Source organism: Seriola aureovittata, chromosome 12 (genome assembly GCF_021018895.1).
Source record: "Seriola aureovittata isolate HTS-2021-v1 ecotype China chromosome 12, ASM2101889v1, whole genome shotgun sequence".
Classification (NCBI taxonomy): domain Eukaryota; kingdom Metazoa; phylum Chordata; class Actinopteri; order Carangiformes; family Carangidae; genus Seriola; species Seriola aureovittata.
This window is the reverse complement of record NC_079375.1, coordinates 14,108,089-14,128,611: the sequence shown is the minus strand read 5'-3', so window position 1 is coordinate 14,128,611 and position 20,523 is coordinate 14,108,089. Positions and strand designations below refer to the sequence as shown.

At 40.2% G+C, this 20,523-nt stretch overlaps 1 protein-coding gene and 1 long non-coding RNA gene across 4 annotated transcripts; one reads left to right on the top strand and one right to left on the bottom strand.

Annotated features, from left to right (window-relative positions):
• Window positions 1–3: 3 nt before the first annotated feature.
• Window positions 4–19,960, bottom strand: LOC130179021 (oxysterol-binding protein-related protein 1-like). 3 transcript variants are annotated; one of them, XM_056391725.1, is made up of 29 exons: window positions 19,894–19,960; window positions 19,451–19,586; window positions 19,276–19,361; window positions 19,093–19,167; window positions 18,742–18,853; window positions 18,570–18,655; window positions 18,044–18,188; window positions 17,762–17,829; window positions 16,789–16,833; window positions 16,398–16,471; window positions 15,945–16,008; window positions 15,672–15,773; window positions 15,434–15,556; window positions 15,203–15,281; window positions 14,907–15,013; window positions 9,245–9,413; window positions 7,318–7,510; window positions 5,155–5,230; window positions 4,163–4,297; window positions 3,798–3,895; window positions 3,472–3,654; window positions 3,251–3,358; window positions 2,852–2,941; window positions 2,474–2,600; window positions 2,259–2,375; window positions 2,009–2,132; window positions 1,833–1,923; window positions 1,686–1,706; window positions 4–1,342 (listed from the first exon to the last, which is right to left on the bottom strand). In XM_056391725.1, exons 2-29 carry the CDS (start codon window positions 19,572–19,574, stop codon window positions 1,240–1,242), a joined length of 2,925 nt encoding a protein of 974 aa, XP_056247700.1. In that variant the 5' UTR covers window positions 19,575–19,586; window positions 19,894–19,960; the 3' UTR covers window positions 4–1,239. The 3 variants fall into 3 exon arrangements, with proteins under 3 accessions (XP_056247700.1, XP_056247701.1, XP_056247702.1); XM_056391726.1 differs by having other exon boundaries at window positions 19,451–19,623; window positions 19,894–19,934; XM_056391727.1 differs by lacking the exons at window positions 1,686–1,706; window positions 19,894–19,960 and having other exon boundaries at window positions 19,451–19,657.
• Window positions 3,902–6,267, top strand: LOC130179023 (uncharacterized). Its single transcript, XR_008829220.1, has 2 exons — window positions 3,902–4,210; window positions 5,176–6,267. It is a non-coding gene; the product is annotated as an uncharacterized LOC130179023 (long non-coding RNA).
• Window positions 19,961–20,523: the final 563 nt, after the last annotated feature.

Sequence of the window (20,523 nt, the reverse complement as noted above, 5' to 3'; positions counted from 1 at the left end):
ATGTTTAATTAATATTATGCTTTTATTTAGCAACAATAGAAATTCTTTTCATTGATACCCAAAGAGTGGTAAAAGAAAAAAATTACAACTTCTAGCAGCTATCCACAACATGAGAGAATGAATATTCAGTGCTTGATTGTGAAGGAGGTAAGGCTTGCATAGTTATAGTGATGCACATGCATTTATTTTTAGTTAGATTTCACTTAGATCAATGCACATAGCACGAAGAATATAGCTAATTATACTTAACTATGGCAAGACCTTTACACACACGCACACACATCTATCAGTGCAGAGCCAGTGTCCCTGCTTTAGTACAGTTAGAAAAAAAAAAGTGCTACTGTCTCCACAGAATCAGGTAGACTTATGTGCATCGCTGTTAGTCTCTATACACATCTTACAGTACATAGTATAGGGCTACAGAAAAAGCATTTATTTTATGGGAAAAGTCTTGCTACTGTAGTACTCGTCTTCATTCTTGTCAGATATGGTAACATTTTACTCATAATCACTGTTACAGGGAAACACAGGTTTAGACAGGTTTACAATCGATTGCAGTGGACACTGCAAACAAGCAATGAGGCAAATTTCAAACATCCAGTTAAACATTAATATCTGCCCCACTCATTGCACTGGGGATGAAAACAAAAAGCAAATGCACCACAGTGGTCTATTTCAATAGATTGCACTGCATTATAGTATGCATGCACAAGTAGAACCAGTGTCAGGGTTAAAACATCTAATCTATGCTCTTCATTGTAGCTGTCTGTAGTGTTGTTGCCCCCTATGTCTCTGAGCTGATGAGTAAAATGTTTTCATAAACAGTAGGAACTGTGAACAACTAACTACAAACAGTAAGACTGAGGTTGCTGTTGAAACACTCCATTTATCTAACATGAAACACTTCTAAAATACATTCTAGTTTTTCCAGTACATGCCTATACCATACGTAAGTGGTCGAGAACCACAATAAATGAGCAAAAGAGAGTTTTTGTGCTTTATTGTTCACACATCTATTGAAGAATATATGCCTCTTGGTTCATTCAGTGTTTTACTGCTTTTTAAAAAGACATATTTTAAGCATAATTTCTTAAATTGAACCCTATTCCCTACCTGCTGTTCTATACCACCTCAATTACACTGAAGCTTATACTAGGAGCCCCACCACAAAACCCAAGTACAATCTGAAGGTAGTAAAAGTAGATAACCACGTGTATGGTATCTGTGTGTCTCTACTTGTTAGTAGATATCAGGCAGATGAGTGTAGTTCCTGTCCCAGTAGCCTTTCAAGTAGAGCCAGTCCTGAGCTTTGTTGTGAGGGTTGGGTCCTTGCTGAAACCACCTGCAGAGATGTGATAATGACAAGATTCAGTGAAAATGATTACCCTACTTGCTGATTAACAGAAATTAAAAATAAAAACACACAGATCACACAAAAAAAAGCATAACACTAGTTTGTGGCAAGATGCCAATGTGTACAAGTGGAAAAGTTGCTAGTCCTCCTTGGTCAAACTAAGTATCCAGTATCACACACCAGTATCTTCATGAATGTCAGTGTATTGACCAATGCTTTCAGTTAAAAACGACACAGTTGCAGTTGTGTGTTTTCTCCTGAGGAGGGTGGTGTAGTGCAGCACTTCACATCCAAGCAAACCACATTAAAAAAGCAAAGCTTTGAGCCAAACCTTGGACCAAGTGCAGCATTCCTTCTCAGTTATAATAAATGGGAAGGCACAGTGGATAACACAAGACAATAGGGAGGCATTAGGTAAAAACAGACCCACAACCAGCAATTGAAAAGCAACATTAGATGACATTTCTAACTGACTAACCTTGTTTTCCATTCTTCTGTTGATTTGGTGCGGTTTTTCCGGGCCATCCTCTGTTTTTCCTCGAGTCTCTTCTTCTCGGCACTTGCCAAATCTGTGAGACACAGATGCAGGAGTCTGATCATGGAACTTAGCTGGTGTGGCTTAATGGGAACTCAAATCAAGGTCATACGGTGTACCTATATCTCCATTCTCCATGGCGCGTATGTCAGGTCTGAGGCGACTGTCTGTATGAGGCATGACTCCCTCCATGCTTTTCTCCAGCTCATTTAGCTGCATTGCGAATGTGGAGAATGCATAGAACTGCCACAGAGAGAATAAAATTAACACATTTTCAACATAGAAGGAGCAAGGATGAGAAGCAACAATTTCTCTTTTTATAATTTACAAATTGTTCTCCTTGCACCGCCATCTGTTTTCATCTCGTACCTTGGCTGAGTTGTCTGGTCGAGGTGTGATCCTCCAGATGAGCTCACTGCCTGGGATGACCTGGACTGTTTCAGCATCAGGTGGAGGCATCTCTTCTGGCTCCTCATCCACACTGCTCTGGGGCCACAGACATACACACACAAATAAGTCCAAGTTTAACTTGAACCAAATAGAGACGAAATGTAGGTGACTTTGAATTTATTTAATCTGTTTACCTGTTTACTGCCCCTCCTTTCATCTGAATTCTTTTTGTCAGACTTTTTGTGGGCATCAAAGGTGGTAGGGTCTACTGTGTACAGGCATTCAGTCCATTTGCCGTATATTGCACAGAGCTTCTTTTTACTGCAAACATACAAAGTACAAACATTAATAAAACACAGCTTTAGATGTCTTTGTTATTTGATACATCATCTCTGAGCTTTATTGTTATGACAATCCTGATGACTAAAACCACTATAAAATGAACTGTCTTGTAACATTACATATGACAAAGTAATTAAAAATGTAATAATTTATGATAGATGTGCTTATTGCTTTAAGGCAATATTGAACGTCTGATAAATAGTAAAATCATAATTCAACAGAGACAATACCTTTTATCTAGGATGTATCCCTCCACTTTATGGAGCTCTTTCCCAAAGAGGCCACAGGGCTTGAACGTCATGCTGCATCTCTCTCCAGTCCTGCCACAGAATGACAGACTGCTTACTAATTCTGTTTTACTATTCTCCTTCTGTGAGCTGAGGCTCTCAAACATTAATTATCCTGCTCCCGCTTTTCTATTTTAATGGCAACTGTCCCAGTTCTGCTCCCATGATCAATAAGCTGAATCTGAAAGTAGATCAACGCTCCACTGCAGAGCACGGAAACAAGTTATTCATGTACCCAGGTCTCTATGCGTGGAAATGTACTAGGCAAGCTCGTTTGCAGATAAACATACACACAGAACACCACAAAGAGAAGAGATTTCTTTTTTTTTTTTTTTTTTTTACTTGTGATTGATCACTTCCACATTGCCGTACTGCTCAATCCAAAGCTGACCAACAATGATATTGTGGACACAGCAGGAGGGGTTTGTCCAGGTGTAGGCTTCATTATATCTGCAGAGACAAAGAAGTGGGAAAGTAAAGAGAAGTTGTCAGACACGTTGTGTAAGATGATGCTCAAAAGGAATCAAATGAGACTTACAAGCAGTCTCAGACTGTGCACTCACTTGGGGAGCTCCAGTGTGATGATTCCCTTGGGCTCTGCTTCTATGCTCTTTCCCCAAAACTTGAGTTTGGGGTAGATGGAGCCGTGGAAGACAAAATCCTCCTTGAGGCCTTCAGCATGAAAGGCACTGACTGGAGGGTGATGGCTTACTTGCTCTGACACCCACCTAAAGCCCAAATCGTCTCTGATGGAGAACAAGAACATGGCTGCTACTACAGGGAAAGTCCACTAAAAAAAAAAATCTTAAATCGTCACTAAATACAAAATGTTTTGTGCATAAGTGTGCTCACGACAGATGTGTGAATATAAGGTTGTCTACTGTCTTACCTGATGAGCTCAAAGGTCTCCCCCAGTAGTGGGTTGAAAGGCTTCCCAGTCCTCTCCCACTGTGATGCTACAGCTGACACAGCAAATGCTGCAACACACTACAGAGCATTGACTTATGATTAATTGCAAACAACTAATTTAATGTTTTATTATGATAGGAAATATAAAGTAGTAACTACTGAGTCCCATAACAGCATGTAACTGTTTGATTCAAAAAGACTGTGATAGCACAAAGTTAAATAATGGCAGAGTGCTTTATGAATTATGATTTGACTTGACTCAAATAAGTACTGACATATTACCTTGGAGATTAACTATATTTTATGTGTTTTTATTGCAGAAAGTGAACATGAGCCTGGTGATACCTTCATCCTCTCGACAGAGTCTGTTGTGGCATTGGCCTGGTGGATGAGGTAGGTGTGCTCCATGTATTCCGTTAGCCGCTGGAGGAAGCTCAGAGGCTCATTAAATATCACAGGCATGGCAATCTTTGACAACTCCTGAAAGAGTTGGAGAAGATAAAAGAAGCTGTGAGGGCACAGACTAGTGCATGAGTAGTGAATGCAACTGAATACAGAAGAGCTGCAATCAGTGGCCTCTTTGCAAAGCTTATATATGATGTGTGAATCAGTTACATAATATGTGTATAAACATGTGAATACACTAACAAAGATCTTTATCTGATGCGTTTGAGATGTGCATGTATGTGCACTTAGGGTGTAAAAGGTCACAATTAATGGACAGATTCAATATGTTAAGGTGGTGCCATGAATCAACACTACTCTTTATATGTATAACATTTGACTGCGATATCCGAGACCCACTGTAAGGCCTCAGAAGAGGTTTGCCTCATTTTTGCCTAATACAGTTATTTACCCCCCAAAAAAAGAAAAAAACACGGTGCGAGGAGTTAGGAGATATTATCTTAATTCAATCAATATGTCTCAACTCTAACAGGCTTTAAGTATACAGCAGTGTCCCATGTGTGTCTGTATATTGACTGTATATCTAGTTGTCGGCCCACATTATGCACGACTCATTATCCATGATTAATTAAGGAGTAAAACATTAATAGACCTTATTAAATGTAATGAAATCCAGGCAGGGTCTGGAGTGAAGACTAGGATCCCTTAGGACACCGATACTAAAGAATGATACTACCAAGGGTAAGAAAGTAATGAGGAAGTGCAAAACTGATTTATCACAATGACCTAACTTTTCACGTAAGTTCAGTTCTTATTCAATAAGACTACTTAAAAACAAAATCTCAAGTCTCTGCTTTCATTTTCTCCAAACTGCAAATTACAGTGTAACAAATTAAAGGTAAATCTGTTGAAGGAAGTCTGTCTGTTCTCACCATGCCAATGCATTTTTTCAGGATACTCCAGATGCTGACGTCATTCCTGGAGAACATGGGAGACGGTAGAGATGTTCTACGGGACAGTAGGATAAAGACAGAGAAACACTGTCAACTGTGAGAGAGAATTACATTAATGAGGACAGCTTCTAACAGTGCCAATACTATGTGCCAAAACATCCATCTATGTGTAAATACAATACGTTTTTATCTTTATTAATGGAAAGTCATGAGATTTTTAATGTTTGTGTCACGTGCAGGCAAACATCGACACCTCAGGCAATCCGACCTGGCTTTCTCCACACTTGATTTAGTGATTTACTTTCATAATATGACACCAAATCCACTACCTGCAAGCGTCAACCACACACTAAAACAGGTATTTTGTCTTCGGGCTGCTGAGAGTTTTAACTGTTTAAAAGCTGCAAAACAGATAACATAGCTTGACCCACCATTTGGAAACAAAGTCATCTGACACCTGTAAGCTAATGAGCTGTCAGCTGCTCCGGTCAAGCCTCATGCAATATCCATGAATGGATGTACAACTGCATGTGTGTTGGTTTCAAAGACTGGTTATAAGATGCACTCCTTAAATTGTTCTTTTTTGCAAGTTCGGTTCAGCAACACTTCTCACATAATTAAGTTTGCATACCATTTAGATTAATTAAATTCTGATCTCTGTGTTAACTTTGCCACACACAGCCAATTTCCAACTCCCTCTAAATCTTAAACTTAGTCACAACAGAGACGTAATTTAGTCAAGCAGCCCCGTTTATCTTCCAGTCTTGCTGACAGCTGTAGTGTTGACAGATTTACAACGTTTACTGGCTGGAGGAAGATGGTGTCCTCAACACAAATAAAAACCTAAATTAGCTAAATAAACAGAGAGGGAGAGAGTCTGGGTTTGCTCCATACTATACTACATGCTAGCCTCTGCTCAAAAACGCATTTAAGCATGGAGGATTTCTTTAATTAGACTGAAAAACTGAAACATGATAATGGGGTTTTCTATTTTCTGAAGTAAACTGGATCTACAGCTGGACTTGTACATGACTGAAGATTTATGAGACCTGTAGTTTTTACAACTGCTGAATAAAACCATCCTTTCTTTGATGAAGTGCTCAAATTTTATAAACAAATCTGACCTATCTATCTTAGATTATATTATATTCTAAATAATAATACCGATAAAATTATTTTTTCAACTGCATTGTTCAGCAGAGGCCACCCAAACACAAGCCAACATGGAAATGAAGTAGGGCATATGAATATGTTACATCAATACTTTGCATGCACTTCCTACAGCCAACATTGCCAACAGCTGAGATATATAAGTCTTCAAATCTTCAAAATAAAACATTTACGATACTGTATTCTTCAGTCAAAGGCAGATTATTTGGACATTTTTAGAGAATTTATGGCAGGGTGTTATTATAGAAAGGTACAGAAGGTGAGAGAAATGTTAAACAACTACTCTTAAGCCCATCTACAGGCAACCAGGGACAGACGTATCTCTGAATGACAGGAGTAATTCCAAATAAACAGACACCTCATAAATCTTTAATGCACTACACACACAAACACAAGCACACACACACACACACACACACACACACACACACACACATACCTACACATATGCACACAGAGCCAACCAGTCAGCCAGCCAGGCCCCTTTCCTCCAACTCCTACTCTGAGCCAGCACATGCTAAATTATTCATGGATCACTTGTTGGATTAAAGAAGAGAGGCCAAGGCAGAACCAGCATCTACGGAAATGAAAGAGACTGTCAAATCTTCACGAAACAAAGCACCAAAACACAGCGCTAAGTTGACTGTTCACTTGGAGAGTTGGATCCGTCTGGAAAAACACAGCAGAGGCTATTCTCTGTGGATTGGGAGCTCAAACAAAAACACTTGACTACAAAAACAGAGCGGAGTGGAAAGGTGGTGTCCCATTACACCAACTCTGCCATTTACGGGCCTATCAGCTAGCTGATGGAGGAGGTCTGCAACCCAACAGTCCTTCAGTAATTTAAAGTTATATTTTACTTTAACTCTGCTGGAGAGCACTCAGCATGGATGTCTCTGAATTTCCACCCGTCTCACAATCATCGTATAAGCCAGTAAACAAGCATGACATCATAACTGGAGCATGTCCCACCTGTGCTTCTTGACTCCATTGTACTGGGCTGGTTGGTTGCCACGGTTACCCTCCCCTGACATTCCGGTAGGCCCCCTGTGTGCGTTGGAATGGCGGAGGCTGCTGCGAAGGGGGGTGTCTCTCCCCTCGTCCTCTTCACAGGAGTGACTGGCCACAGACAGGAAGCCGCTCACAGAGAGCTCCGACTCCGACTCTGCAGGATGATGACAGGGGGCAGATGCCAGGTGATGCCAAACACTCTCTCACGCATGTATACACACATACATACACACACACACACACACACACACAGGTTCGAGTCGCCAGCTCAGAAAGCTGCAGCCTCAACAGTAAACTGTCTGCAAATAACCACCTGTGCTCAAGTTCCTCTCCAACCTCCCCCTCCCTGCTGCCAGCCAAACCCCACCTGAGGATTGTGTTCCAATGAGAGGCCACAGCGAGGCTTCATTTCCTCCAACATTGTTTGCTCTGTGCATGCTGGATGCAACTCCTCCCCTAACCGGTACTGTCAGTGACATTACAGGTACTGTCACATACATAAAGGGGAGGGGAGGGAGAATGGTGTTGTATTTGCACACTCTATGATGGAGGACTGTATATGTTAGTCTGAGTTATTTTAAATGATGTGCTGACAGGAATTGCAATTTCAGACATAACAGCTGCATGGATGAATCAGGATGTAGTAGATACAACCCTGCTGCACAAACACTCTCTATATTAAAAAAAGAAAAACATGGTTGGGGTTTACTCACTCAGCTTAGCCGTGAAAATTCTCTTACATATGCTGAGCACACTTTAGAGTCTTACTACAGAGTGTCTCTGGCCAGTAGATAACTCAGGGCTATCTATGAATAATGCAATGATTCTTGAGAAAAGATTGCTCTATAGTCCACAAACATGTTGTAGAGGGAAGGCTTTCGACTAGACAGAGAAGCTAACTTTGTGCAATACATTTTTACCATAATCATGTTGCTGATGCAATTAACCTACAGGACAGACATTTGGTGAGTAACCACTGTCTAATTCCTCTCCATTAACTAATGATTTGAATTGTAATTTAATTGAATTGGAGCATAATCACTTTCTGAATACCCTTGAGTATAAGAGAAGAGGACATTGACAATGTTGTCTGGGCAATTTCAGAGACAGATATTGTGCCAATAGTCTTGTCACAACCACGCGCACACACACACACACACACACACACACACACACACACACACACACACACACACACACACACACACACACACACACACACACACACACACACACACACACACACACACACACACTCTGTACAGCTGTATTTCTTAACTATGCTCATTATTGTTGTGATGAAGATATGCTGGCTGGAAGCGTTTGCTCAGACACAAGTATGTAAACATGTGTCACAAGTTGCCCTGTGGAGCTTTCTTCTCTAAACAAAAAGCAATGTTTACATTTAGTGCTACTCACTAAAAAGAAATATGTTTGTCATTGAGGCCTGACAAACATGTTGAATGGCCTCCTCATAAGAGATTTGAAAAAAACAAAAACCTTTCCTTTGCTCATTGTTTACATCCAAACTTGCACTCTTCTTCCTGTCTGGAACGTGTAGCATGTCATAGGACCCACATGTAAAAACTGTGCTCCATAGGGCTGCTACTGGTCTAAAACTCCACAAGTTACCTTTAAGGACAGCTCTGCAATGTCAGGAATGAGCACAATTCACTCAACAATGCATTTAACACAGTATCATTTTTAAGTTGAAAACTAGTCAAATTAGAAGATGATCAGAGAAGATAATGCTTGAGACTGTAATTTATAACTTGGCCAAGACACTCCATAAAAAAACTACTTCCTGTATTGGTCTTTTATAGCCCCAGTGAGATCCTCACTTCTTGATTACATCACTAACTGACCACTTACAGTAAGGGCTGCTGACCTGATTCAGCGTCATAGAAGTCATCTTCGGTGAGAGTACTGAGGGTAGACGACCTCCTGCTCTTGCTCAGCGACTGCTTGAGTTCGTAGTGTTCAGTTGCCAAACTCTGCAGGGCCTCTGTCAGAGCTTTGTTCTTCTCCACCTCCTGCTCTAACTTCAGGCTCCACACCTGGAAGCACAAGCCACCAGAGACAAAGTACAGTATGAGAAGGGAATATGCTCATGTGTTTTGAGGCAACATTTCTAATGCATGTGTTCAGTATAGACAGTGTAACTACCAAATATTGACTGATGGTTTGATTGTCTTAGTGGTTCTGATGGCAGGCCATTGTTCTATACCTGTCCACAGATCTGGTTTCCTCCAGTCGGAACCAAATACCCCAGTCTCTGAGAGCTCTGTAGCCCAGGACCTTCAGAGCAACCTGAGCCAGGCCAGTGTGGGACAAACTAGATCAATGTTTCCTATTGTCTAACGCTGCTGTCGTGCCTCTTTCACTAACTGGACATAAGTCAGTAAGTAAAAAAGTAAAAAAAAAAAAATCTACAGTTGCTACTGTAAATGATTAAGAATGGCTAAGACAATTAAAACTTTAAATTACATAAATAAACTCAATTACCAATGAAATGCCTTTTTAAGTAACATAAACAGGAAAGAAGAAACACAAAGACAGAAAGTTCACTGAAAGTTCACTGATTATAGAAAAAAAAAAACTCCCAGAATCACCTTGGGCAACGCAGTGAAGTCTGAGAGAAACAGGAGCTTGGAAACTACACTCTAAATCTGAGACTGCAAAACAAGGCCAGTGTCTTCTATTTAAGATGAAAAGTTTCTTTAATGCCTGAAACATCATGTTGTGGGCACAGCCATGCACACCTGTTGATGAATCTGCTGTGTGCTCGATGTGCTCAAGGAGGGTTTCTTTTAATTCAGTTCAGAATTATTCTATCAGATATGTACCTATAACCATCATGTTTCAGTGATCACCATGGAGATTTTATGTGATCAACAAGGTCAAAAAAATGTTTTTGGTGAAATTCCAGGACGTCATTTTCATGTGAGATATTCCCAAAAAAATTCCTAAAGTAAAAACTGTGAAATACACATCAGTATGTGTATGATTTTCTAAAATTTATTTGACAAGATTTTTTTTCAATTATAACATATAATATTCAGTATATAGAACTGTCCCATTGCAGTCAGCAGCTCCAACTTCAAAACTGCTGCAGATGTCTGTGCAGTGGAGATGGATGAGGCAGTGAAAACAGTGAGTAACACATTTGCTTATTTGCTGATTAGTTTTTGGTGCTGCTAATCCAGCCATTTGTAATGCATATTGATCTGATTCCAATTGGAGCACCCCTAACACCAGCTAAGCTTATTATGTATCTTTTGGAAATACATAATGTACACCAGATTTCTTTTGTGTCCCAGACTTGACTCAGTGAAATTTTATTTCGTATACACTTACAAAGGTGAGGATGACTGATTTGTAACAATATGCAGATCCTAACTCTGCGACAGAGCTATAAAACCCCTATGATCAGAATATGTCACGCTACATTAAGTTTGTTAACTGACTGTTTATCCTGACACATTTATGACCTTACCACATATCACCCCATTTGTACATATGCACATCTGATTGTAACCAATAAACCCACACTCACACTTAAATTATCCATGATCACTTTATATAGACCTTTATCCTTGTAAAAACAAACTACTGTACATAAACATGGACTCTGTTTCACTGAGACTTCTGCTGTAACTGTGACAGAAGCTGAAAAGCAGCTTCTTTCGCACGAGCTTCAACAGCCGTCTGGCACCTACAGTCAAGGACAAACCGCACTTCTGCTCTTGCTGTCATCACACTTGCTATATTGTTTGTTCAGCCCTGTGTTCAGTCTGAAAATAGGAACACAGTGTTAGTGGATATTTAGATTCTGTTCAATTCATATTTGAGAAACACATACATCTTTATAGTTTCTCCCCAGACTTAAAGATATGTCCTTCAACACAATCTGGGAAGTCATATTATGATAACATAATCATATTTTGAAAAGATTAAATGATAAGAAATTATAATTTCAACGAAATCCAATAGTTAGAAAATCTGTATCATTCTCTTGTTTTAAAATGTTTGTGCTTTTGCCAGTTGCCCATTTTCCCAAACAGAGACACATGGTGATGTTGGCTAATAAGAGCCATTAGAAATATCCATAAATAGATTCTCCTTGAAAAACATCACTTAATTCCAGCCTCTTTGAATATATGGTATAAAGTAAATGAGCCCACTGTGTAGAAGCCTATGTTAACACTCCATGTCCCTGGCACTTGGTTTAAGAGCCCATTCAGGAACACAACACTTTGTTGTGTAACTATCCCAGCCAGCTTTTTCGCTCTCACTGCATCCTCTCGCCTGAGCACAAACAGCGCTATTTTAAGCCCTGCTGAGGCTGTGTGCTGTAGCTGTTGCTGGAGCCTGGGAGGGATGCTTCTCCTTGGCCAACACCCCAAAGGGTACAGCATTTACTTTGTTCTAAAATTTGCTTCCTCTGCTGAAGGGGACGCAAATCTCAGAGGGAAATTTTATTACAGCTTTATATGGTACTCTGTAATAACTAATTGTCTCTAACCAGTTGTAACTGTATAACAAACTATGCATGACTCGATGGCTGGGAGCTGAGCAACTAAAAAATTGTTTATTTGAGTGTGACATGAGAACTGCAGAGAGATATAGTGACCAATTACACAGAAATAGTGGTAGGTGCACACGTTGTGTCCCAAAGAACTAGGTTGAATGTGCACTTCCTCATCTTATACAGATCTCATGACCTGAAAAAGAAGGAGGCCAGTGCAGGGACCAACAAAAAAAATTTAGCAGTCCCCCACTGAAGTCTGTCTCTCCTGGGTATGACATGACACTCAGTAGGTCAGTAACACATGCAGCCATGGTTGAAGTAAGGGGCAAACTGTACTTTGTGTTCTCTCCAATTCCCAAGGGTTTGAAGGCAATCTGCTTTCTTATACTATGTTGATCCAAATTTATGAATAACTACGGAGGAAAAAAGAAAATACAATGCCACATTCTCTCGCCTTCAGAGCAATACAATGTGACGGATCTGCTTGGTGTGTCACCACTAAGTGGTTTCATGCTAAAAGCCTCCATCTGTTTTCTTGACAAATGTGGAAGCCTGCTGCCTGAGAAACACAGAGAAAGGTTTGGCTTATAAACCTGTTTTGTCTGAGTTACTATAACAACGTTCCAGGATGGTTTCCGCCCAGGATTGTCTATTTGCAGCTCAATGTTCAATACAATGTTCTGTGAAGAAAGTTAACATTGTCCTTATTGTCATGTCGTCGCTAACCCGTCATACTGTGTCCTGCATATACTGAATAAATGTGGTGCTCTCACCAGCATACTTTAATTTTGCAGCAGCTGCTGAACTGGGTCAGACCACATTTTCTCTGCTGAGGGGCAATACTGTAATTGCTGTGAAACCCTTTGAGATATAATTCGTGCTCCTCTGTTACACATCTGCCTGGAAATCAAAGCACAATTACAACAACACGTGACTCCTGTGTGTTATGTACTGTAGAAAACAAATGTGTAAGTGGCACCGACGGAGGCATCTGTGGCAGGACAATGGGAATATGGGATTAAAGTTAATCCTGCCTAATACAGCCAATCTCAGCACTGTAGAAAATATAATCCATTTAGCGCACGTAGTAGCAGAAGCTTAACATGAGACCGGTGGCTGTAACATGCTTGTTAAGACATTTTCTACTTGTTATACTATCTGGTTATTAGAAATGAATTCACTGCCCATTGTTATGTGATTTTCAATGCTTCTTGGGTGATGCGACTGTGATGAATGTCCTCAGCCTCCCTGCGATAACAACGGCGGTTTATTCCATGTGACAGGACAGCAGCTGTTGCCAATTCATACTAAGATAATGTGATTTGGCAATGCACACATCACTTTGTAAACATGCTACATTTGGGCACTGTTGAGCAATATCATATCTAGCTGACTTTTAAAGCAGACTTCATTCTATCTGATGCAAAATCGCTTCAGTTATCAACAGCTCATTCTACAAAAACCACATACAAAGACACAGGAGTCCTTAGTTGTGTCTCCATATTAAGATCATTTTAATTCCTGCTTTGCGGATGGTTTTACACTTAGAGAGTTGTAGTGCATACCATTCTCCACACAGCAATCCCTCGACACAGTCTCTTAATTGGTAATGAGACAGAGTTTGACACCAATGTATATCTTTGAATTCTTAATTTAGTCGTACGGTACTGTGAAACAAAAATAAAACAACTCCTGCATTAAAATGGTCAAACAGACAATTATATCTTAAAAGCTTAACCTTAAGTATCACCATATCAAATAAAAAAACTATCTAATCAAAGTAGTTTCCTCTCTATACCATCAGTTTCACTCAGAATTCATTACATTATAAGATGATCTCATTAAAAAAGATGCAATGAGCAGTGTGTTCAGTAGCACTTCAAACAAGCTACATTTCACAGGCAAAATTCAGATAATTAAATCCACAGTAATGACCTGCGCATATTGATAAACAGCTCTCGTTTGTGCCAAAGCTTCAAACCAACCCTCAAATCAACGCCACCCTAAAAACATCAGAATTGATGCCAAACTTCAAACACCTCACGCCAAGTCATCTGGGACCAGCTCACTGCAAACAATGCCAGTTATTCAGATGACAATTAAAAAAAAAAACGATGACAGGAAAGCAGAGAAAAACTATTTGGTTTGTACCTGTGCAGAAAGTGCTGTCGCTGTCTCTTCTTTCTCCTGTGCTCGGATGCTCTGGCATGTGGAAGTGTGCCTGCGAGCGTGTATTCTGACTGTTGGAGGGTGAAAGCATGTATCGCCAGCTGAGCCTGTGAATATGCACACACTTGAGTTCCCTCGCTCAATGCACAGCCTTTCCCTGGAGCGGGAGTGTGTGGATCCAAATCCAAGTGTGTGTCTGTGTGTGTGTGTGTGTGTGTGTGTGTGTGTGTGTGTGTGTGTGTGTGTGTGTGTGTGTGTGCGTGCGTGCGTGCGTGCGTGCGTGCGTGCGTGCGTGCGTGCGTGCGTGCGTGTGTGCGCGTCTACACTGATCTGCAAGCTGAATGCAGACCTAAGCATAAAAGCGGATCTTGCCTGTGTCCTTCCTACAGACATGCCAGTAATTACCACACTGTTCCATTGCCTCCACCCCCAACACCAAGGGCACGGCACAACCATGAGGACAGGTGGACAGGGACACACACGCGTGCACGCACTCAAACATAAACTTCAAACCTGATTGGTATGAAAGAGATAACGTAAAGGGGAGGGGCTATGTAATCATTCAGTACAATTTATTCAACCAATAGGCGCTCAGCACATGGGTGAGGTTATGGGAATCAATGAGATGAACATTCATAGAAGCTCAGTGAGCTGCAATATTACTAGATTAAATTAGATGTCAGATTTATATGAAATTTGTTTTACATCAAAAGGCGAACGCTGTTTCACTTTCATAACAAACATTACAATATATGCAAGGTTTTTATGGTTTTGATAGCATTTAATTAGGTGTGAGGAAAGGTATGATGAGATTACAATCGGACTGTATTGTGTTTGTTACTTTGCCTACCTCTTCTTGTTTTGACAATAGTTCAAGGCACAGATGGAGGGCGGCACAAGTTTCACTGGAAAGCTCACTGGTCTCTTTGGCTTTTAGCAGAAGAGGAGCAGCCAATGCTTGAAAACAGAAAAAGACAAAATATAATTGCTGCTTAAAATGTATATTATATAATAGGTCTACAACTAACAATTATTTTCATCATGTGATTATTTTTATTATCAACAATAATTTTTAATAATCTTAGAAAAATTTATCCCACCAACACAGTTAATGCACTGGTATGTGACACAGTCTGGGACACTTACCAGAATTCTCCTCATTCTTCACCATGTATAGAAATATTGACACTTCACTCTCCAGTTTCTGCTGGCAAGTACTGGCTGCCTGTAGGAGTACAGGACAGAGGCACTTAAACAGGGGAACCCTCACAGCTCAACAAACATTGATTTTTAAAATACATTGTGGAAACAAAGACACTAAACGGCATTGCTTCCCTACATGCGGCAACACCTTAAAAAATGTAACTTAAATCTTACCTGAACTGCTTGTGTCAGGTTTCCCACTCCCACACCACCATCACCATCATCATCGACAACCTGTTCTTCGGTGCAGTGATGGGTACTATAGGATGAATGTGCCTCAAACGCATCCAACCATTTCTAAGTGGAAAAATACCAGTAACATTTACATATTTGTCTACTTATGCAGATGCTATAGCTGAATCGGTCAGACTATTTAGGGAGGCGAGGGTGTAGAAGGTGAATCTCATCTCACTTTTCTTGTTGCCACTGAATTTGTCTTTGAGGAGACCTTAAAATAAAGCACAGTGTCATCAAAGCACCTGAGCATGAAGAAGCAATGATCCCATGGTTTGACCTGGAATGACAAACATGAAATCACTTATGGCCATGCTTTGCACACTGGATGTCGAACATCATCGTGTCATAAGTGCAATGTTATCACAAATGAAACATCTAAGGACTGAGCATCCTTGCGTAGTCATGAGGGTTAATCAGTTACAATGAGCCTCTGACCTCTTCGACCTACCATGCAATAGGCTTGTGTTAGAGACTTACAGCCCTGTTTCCTGACACCAGCCCGTGCGTCAGCCCTGGGAAAAGAAACAAATGAAAAAGCACACAAACAACAGACAGTGTATAAAATAAAACACAGCTGTAATCTACATATAGTACAGCTGTAGTCACTGTTTAAAGTTTCAGTTTTGACTGCATGCTTGATGAACCATTACTGATCCAACAAGAATTGTTTGGGAGAAATTAGATTTGCTTTTATTTCAGCCACTGCAAGAAACATCGAAGCATTGTGCGTTTAAGCCTGGCTTTTTACACACAGCAGTAATGAAGGATGGCGTAATAAGAAAGTGACTTCTATAGTGGCTAACAGCCTATGTACATTATATACGATACACTATACATGCTCAGTACATACTATAATGTTTTAGCTTTACAAGATACAAGTGTACAAATAAAGTTATCTCACTGTCTGGGATACCAGGAGAGAGTTCCATCCTCAATTACCACCCAGTGGGATCGCCATCCAAGAAACCTTGAACTCTGTCAGAGACAAATTAAGTCAATAACAGATGTATGAAACTATGTAGCAATAGTAAATGATTTAAATGTATAAATATATATTGTGCAGAAGGGGAGCACGATATTAATTTTGTCTTTTGTTCAGAATGATAAAAAAAAAGGGTTGTGAGGGACCTTTTGTATATAATACTAAAAATAATGATGATGATGATGATGACACTGTGTGTTAACTACATTGACAAAAGTAAAGTCTATACCATCAAATGTGGGGGAGCCTGAACAAAAAAATTGCCTGACTTTTTAAGAATAGACAAGAATACACCTCAACATCTGGGTACCTTCCAAAGAGGGCCTTCAATCTTCTGCACCCCACTGTTCACATCCTTTGTGGGGAAAAAAAAAGAAAATTCTCAGACAGAGCCTCATTGACAGTGTTGAAGAGTTTTCGGTAAGACCGAGATATTAAGTCCTGTGTAGTTTCAGGGGTAAATATTTTTTTGCAATTTACTTAACAGCATAGTGTCTAGTCTTTTTTTTTTTTTATTCCCATCATGACTATGCAATAACCTCAATGCTTTGCATTGAAGCTATGCCAGGCTCATCAGACATCCAAGCAAGAGCAAGGACTGCTGACTTGCAAGGCTTTTCCTCCCCAGTTGCCAGACCTCAAGTGAACATGTACAAAGACAATGCGAAAATGCACAAAGATGGTTGGGTGCATCTACTATTTTTAGACCAGGTGCAGATAGCATAGACCACTTTTTCCTACAAGAGAAAATTAAAACATCAAATCTGTTATTAGGTGCTGAACACATGAGGCACTGAGTTTCAATACAACAAACTATTAGTTAGAGTGCCCAAGATTGTGTTGGGCTCTGGTGAGTAGTTTGGTGCGAAGTTCATTAACACATTAACAAATTGTTTGCAAGTGAAAAAAAAGAAATGCACTAGAATTGTCAACCAGAATTATCCATTGCAACAATGAAACTGCGTGCACATATGAGTGTCCTTTGGGAAACATGAACAAGGTCAGCCCATTGCACAAAAAAATCAGTCAGATTTTTATCCTTCCTGGCTAAATTCTAGCCAGATGATGGTGCGATCATCAAAGTAATCAAAGGAATAATTGGATCATCTTTTATGGACCATGAATCAAACGGCAGGTTTAATACTAATTGTCTGAAGTCAAGAGCACTAGTTGGACCTTGTAAGTATACTCAATTTTGGTATTACAAAATGTGCAGCAGTGCCTTACATGAGCAGACCTGATAATTCAGGTAGCAGGTTTTAAAACTAGTGATCTGCTCTCACCTTGTCTTGATAGGCTGCTACAGTGTGTTTCAGTTCATCACTACGGACCAGGTCCAGTGCTGTCTGGTCTGCAACATCATCAGCCATACAAGCAAATCATTATACACATTTAGACACAGCCTAGGAACAAAATTAGCAGAACATAGTATTTACCACGCATATGGATTTTAAAATGCTTTGATAACAAATTATGATTCCAAGGACAACTGTCCTAAACATTATTGAACTAATGAAATATTAGAAAAATAAGGGATGATGCTGAGAACAAGATAATAGATGTACCATTGTTGTTCTTGATACTAGGGTTGGCTCCAGACTTGAGCAGCTTTATAATGCACTGCTTCTGCCCTCTGTAGGCTGCACAGTGTAAGGGTGTATTACCCACCGCATCCCTGCAGTGAATATTTGGCACTTCCTTCCCATTGAGCTAAAGAAGAGAGGAGAGTTGAACCACAGACAAACAGCTTAGCATTGCACTGCAAAACTGTTCACAAACTATCCACTGAACAGTCTCCACTGGTTTGCAAAACATACAGCAGGTCATCAGGACAGTTGACCCCTGACTGAGCCTTAGACCTTTGAGACCCTTGACTATAATATATTTATGTGTGACTTTTTAAAACTGAAAAGTAGACTAATACAACCATAATCATGTAAATGGTGCTGGCTAACGTTGGCTATGTGGACAGAGAAGAATGCAAAGTCTGTTGTTCCAATTGTGGTTAATTGTGTGAATTTTTACACTTTGTTATCAAATCAAGAATAGACAGATATTCTGCCATGGTTCAACAAAGGTTCAGACGCTAACCAGTTTAGATAGAGTTGAGATATCCCCCTCTCTGGCAGCTTCCAGAAGCTTCTCCTCCTGCCGCCTTGTCTCCCTCCTCTCTGCAGCTGCACAAACAAACACTATTTGAGAACAACGGCAGCTGATCCACAGTGATGAGAAGCCATCAGCAAATATTCCCATCATTTCATACCCTCCAGCATTGTAATGATTTCATCATCCTCTGTGACATCTTTGGGGATTTGAGCTGTTCCATTGATTATGTTGGCACAGGCATCATACCGCAGCAGCAACAGAACAATCTCCTTAAGGGTCCAGAGTAAAAGTAAAAAAATAAATAAATAAAAATCTGACCATAACTTGTCATCACTCTAAAGCTTCAATTGGAGAAAAGTAGACATTTGATGGAGTCTGTGACAGTGATTCCTAGGACATTAGTTTGGCTGGATAGAAATACAGTATATGACAAGGTACAATGCATATAGCATTTCTTATTATAATACATGAGCTAGTAGGGAAGCACTTTTATTTTTCTTTCTATTACCTTTCTACCAGTGTCGGCTGCTTTGTGTAGAGGTGTGTCACCCATGTTATCCTGTAAATTCACATCAGCACCTGCCTGCAAATACAGTAAAAACTCTGGCAGCAAATAAAAATGTATATGTATATATACATAATATGTGCTGAACATAACTGTATACGGAGCAATATCAACATCAGCTCTCACCTTGAGTAACTCCTCCACAACATCTCTGTGTCCAAAGTAACAGGCCAGATGGAGGGGTGTCCATCCTGAACTGGCTTTAGAAATAGCTACAGTGAGGAAGAGGAAAATAACAGTTTCCGGTTTACCTGGAGATAAAACAGCCGGCGGATTGTGGCATTTTGTTTTCACTACGTACATCTGCAGTTGATGTCGAGAAAAATGCTTTGGTCGATCCTTGACTTAAGGAGTCTCTGAATATGAGAACAACGGCCATCTTTAGCATAGAGAAGAAGCTGGTCCTCAGGTGCATCTGCCTCCATTAGCTCGACTTCCTTTGGCCCAATAGTAAAGATAGCAGACGTTAAATCCCTGTCAATGATATTTAGCACAAGCTTATTTTACTAGGTAGAAATACAACCGTTAAAAGGTGAGTAGAGCTTCTCGACGACAACATAAAACGTGAAATATTTCGTCCACATGGTGAGTCAAACTGTTTATTTCAGTTCTTTTAACTAAGTAATTCAGGGGAAACTTATTTTTAAGCATAAACTAAGCGCAACTTACACAAAGGGTTTGTGGCAAATTTACCCTAAGACTGCCTAATTTGCGTGTTAATGTGCGTTAGCTAGAGTGACTTACAGGTAGGGGGTTTTCAACTCTTTACATCCAAACTCAGACTTTGGTTTGGTTCAGCCAGAGAGTTGACACACAACACAGCCGAAATTTGATCATTTAAATCAGCTGACAGCCGTCATGTGACTAGACAGCTGCTACACGGGTCTACAGGGACAGGGACGTAGCTAAGGATATATGGAAAGTGCTCTCAGACCTTTGGACCTTTGTGTGTGTGTGTGTGTGTGTGTGTGTGTGTGTGTGTGTGTGTGTGAGAGAGAGAGAGAGAAAGAGAGAGAGAGAGATTTCCCATAAACATAAAATTGTTTATTGGGAAAGTGAATAAATAACTGATTATTGATATAGATCAAGTTCTCCTGCCATAACAGGTGCAAGTTAACTAACATGCAAGTGATGGAGCTGTCAATTAAGCACAGTCTGTACACACCCACACACAGTCCTGAGAAGAGCTCTAATCAGGCAACATAAGGGAAAACACCTGTGTGGGTGAACCATATGGTTTCTTAGAGGTTTTAACATTTTTCTTACTATTGTTATAGCAACAGTGATAGAGTGAATCGCATGCAGCATCCTTAGTTTGATTCCAGTCACGAGGGTTTCGTTGCTTGTAGTTACCATCTCATATCTCTCTCTGTC

Coding starts and splice junctions, on each gene's coding strand:
- LOC130179021 (XM_056391725.1), bottom strand. CDS start 19,574: ATGGAGGCAGATGCACCTGAGGACCAGCTTCTTCTCTATGCTAAAGAT. Junction 19,362..19,450: donor TCTCGACATCAACTGCAGAT/GTACGTAGTGAA, acceptor TCCTCACTGTAG/CTATTTCTAAAGCCAGTTCA. Junction 15,282..15,433: donor ACCTGACACAAGCAGTTCAG/GTAAGATTTAAG, acceptor GTACTCCTACAG/GCAGCCAGTACTTGCCAGCA.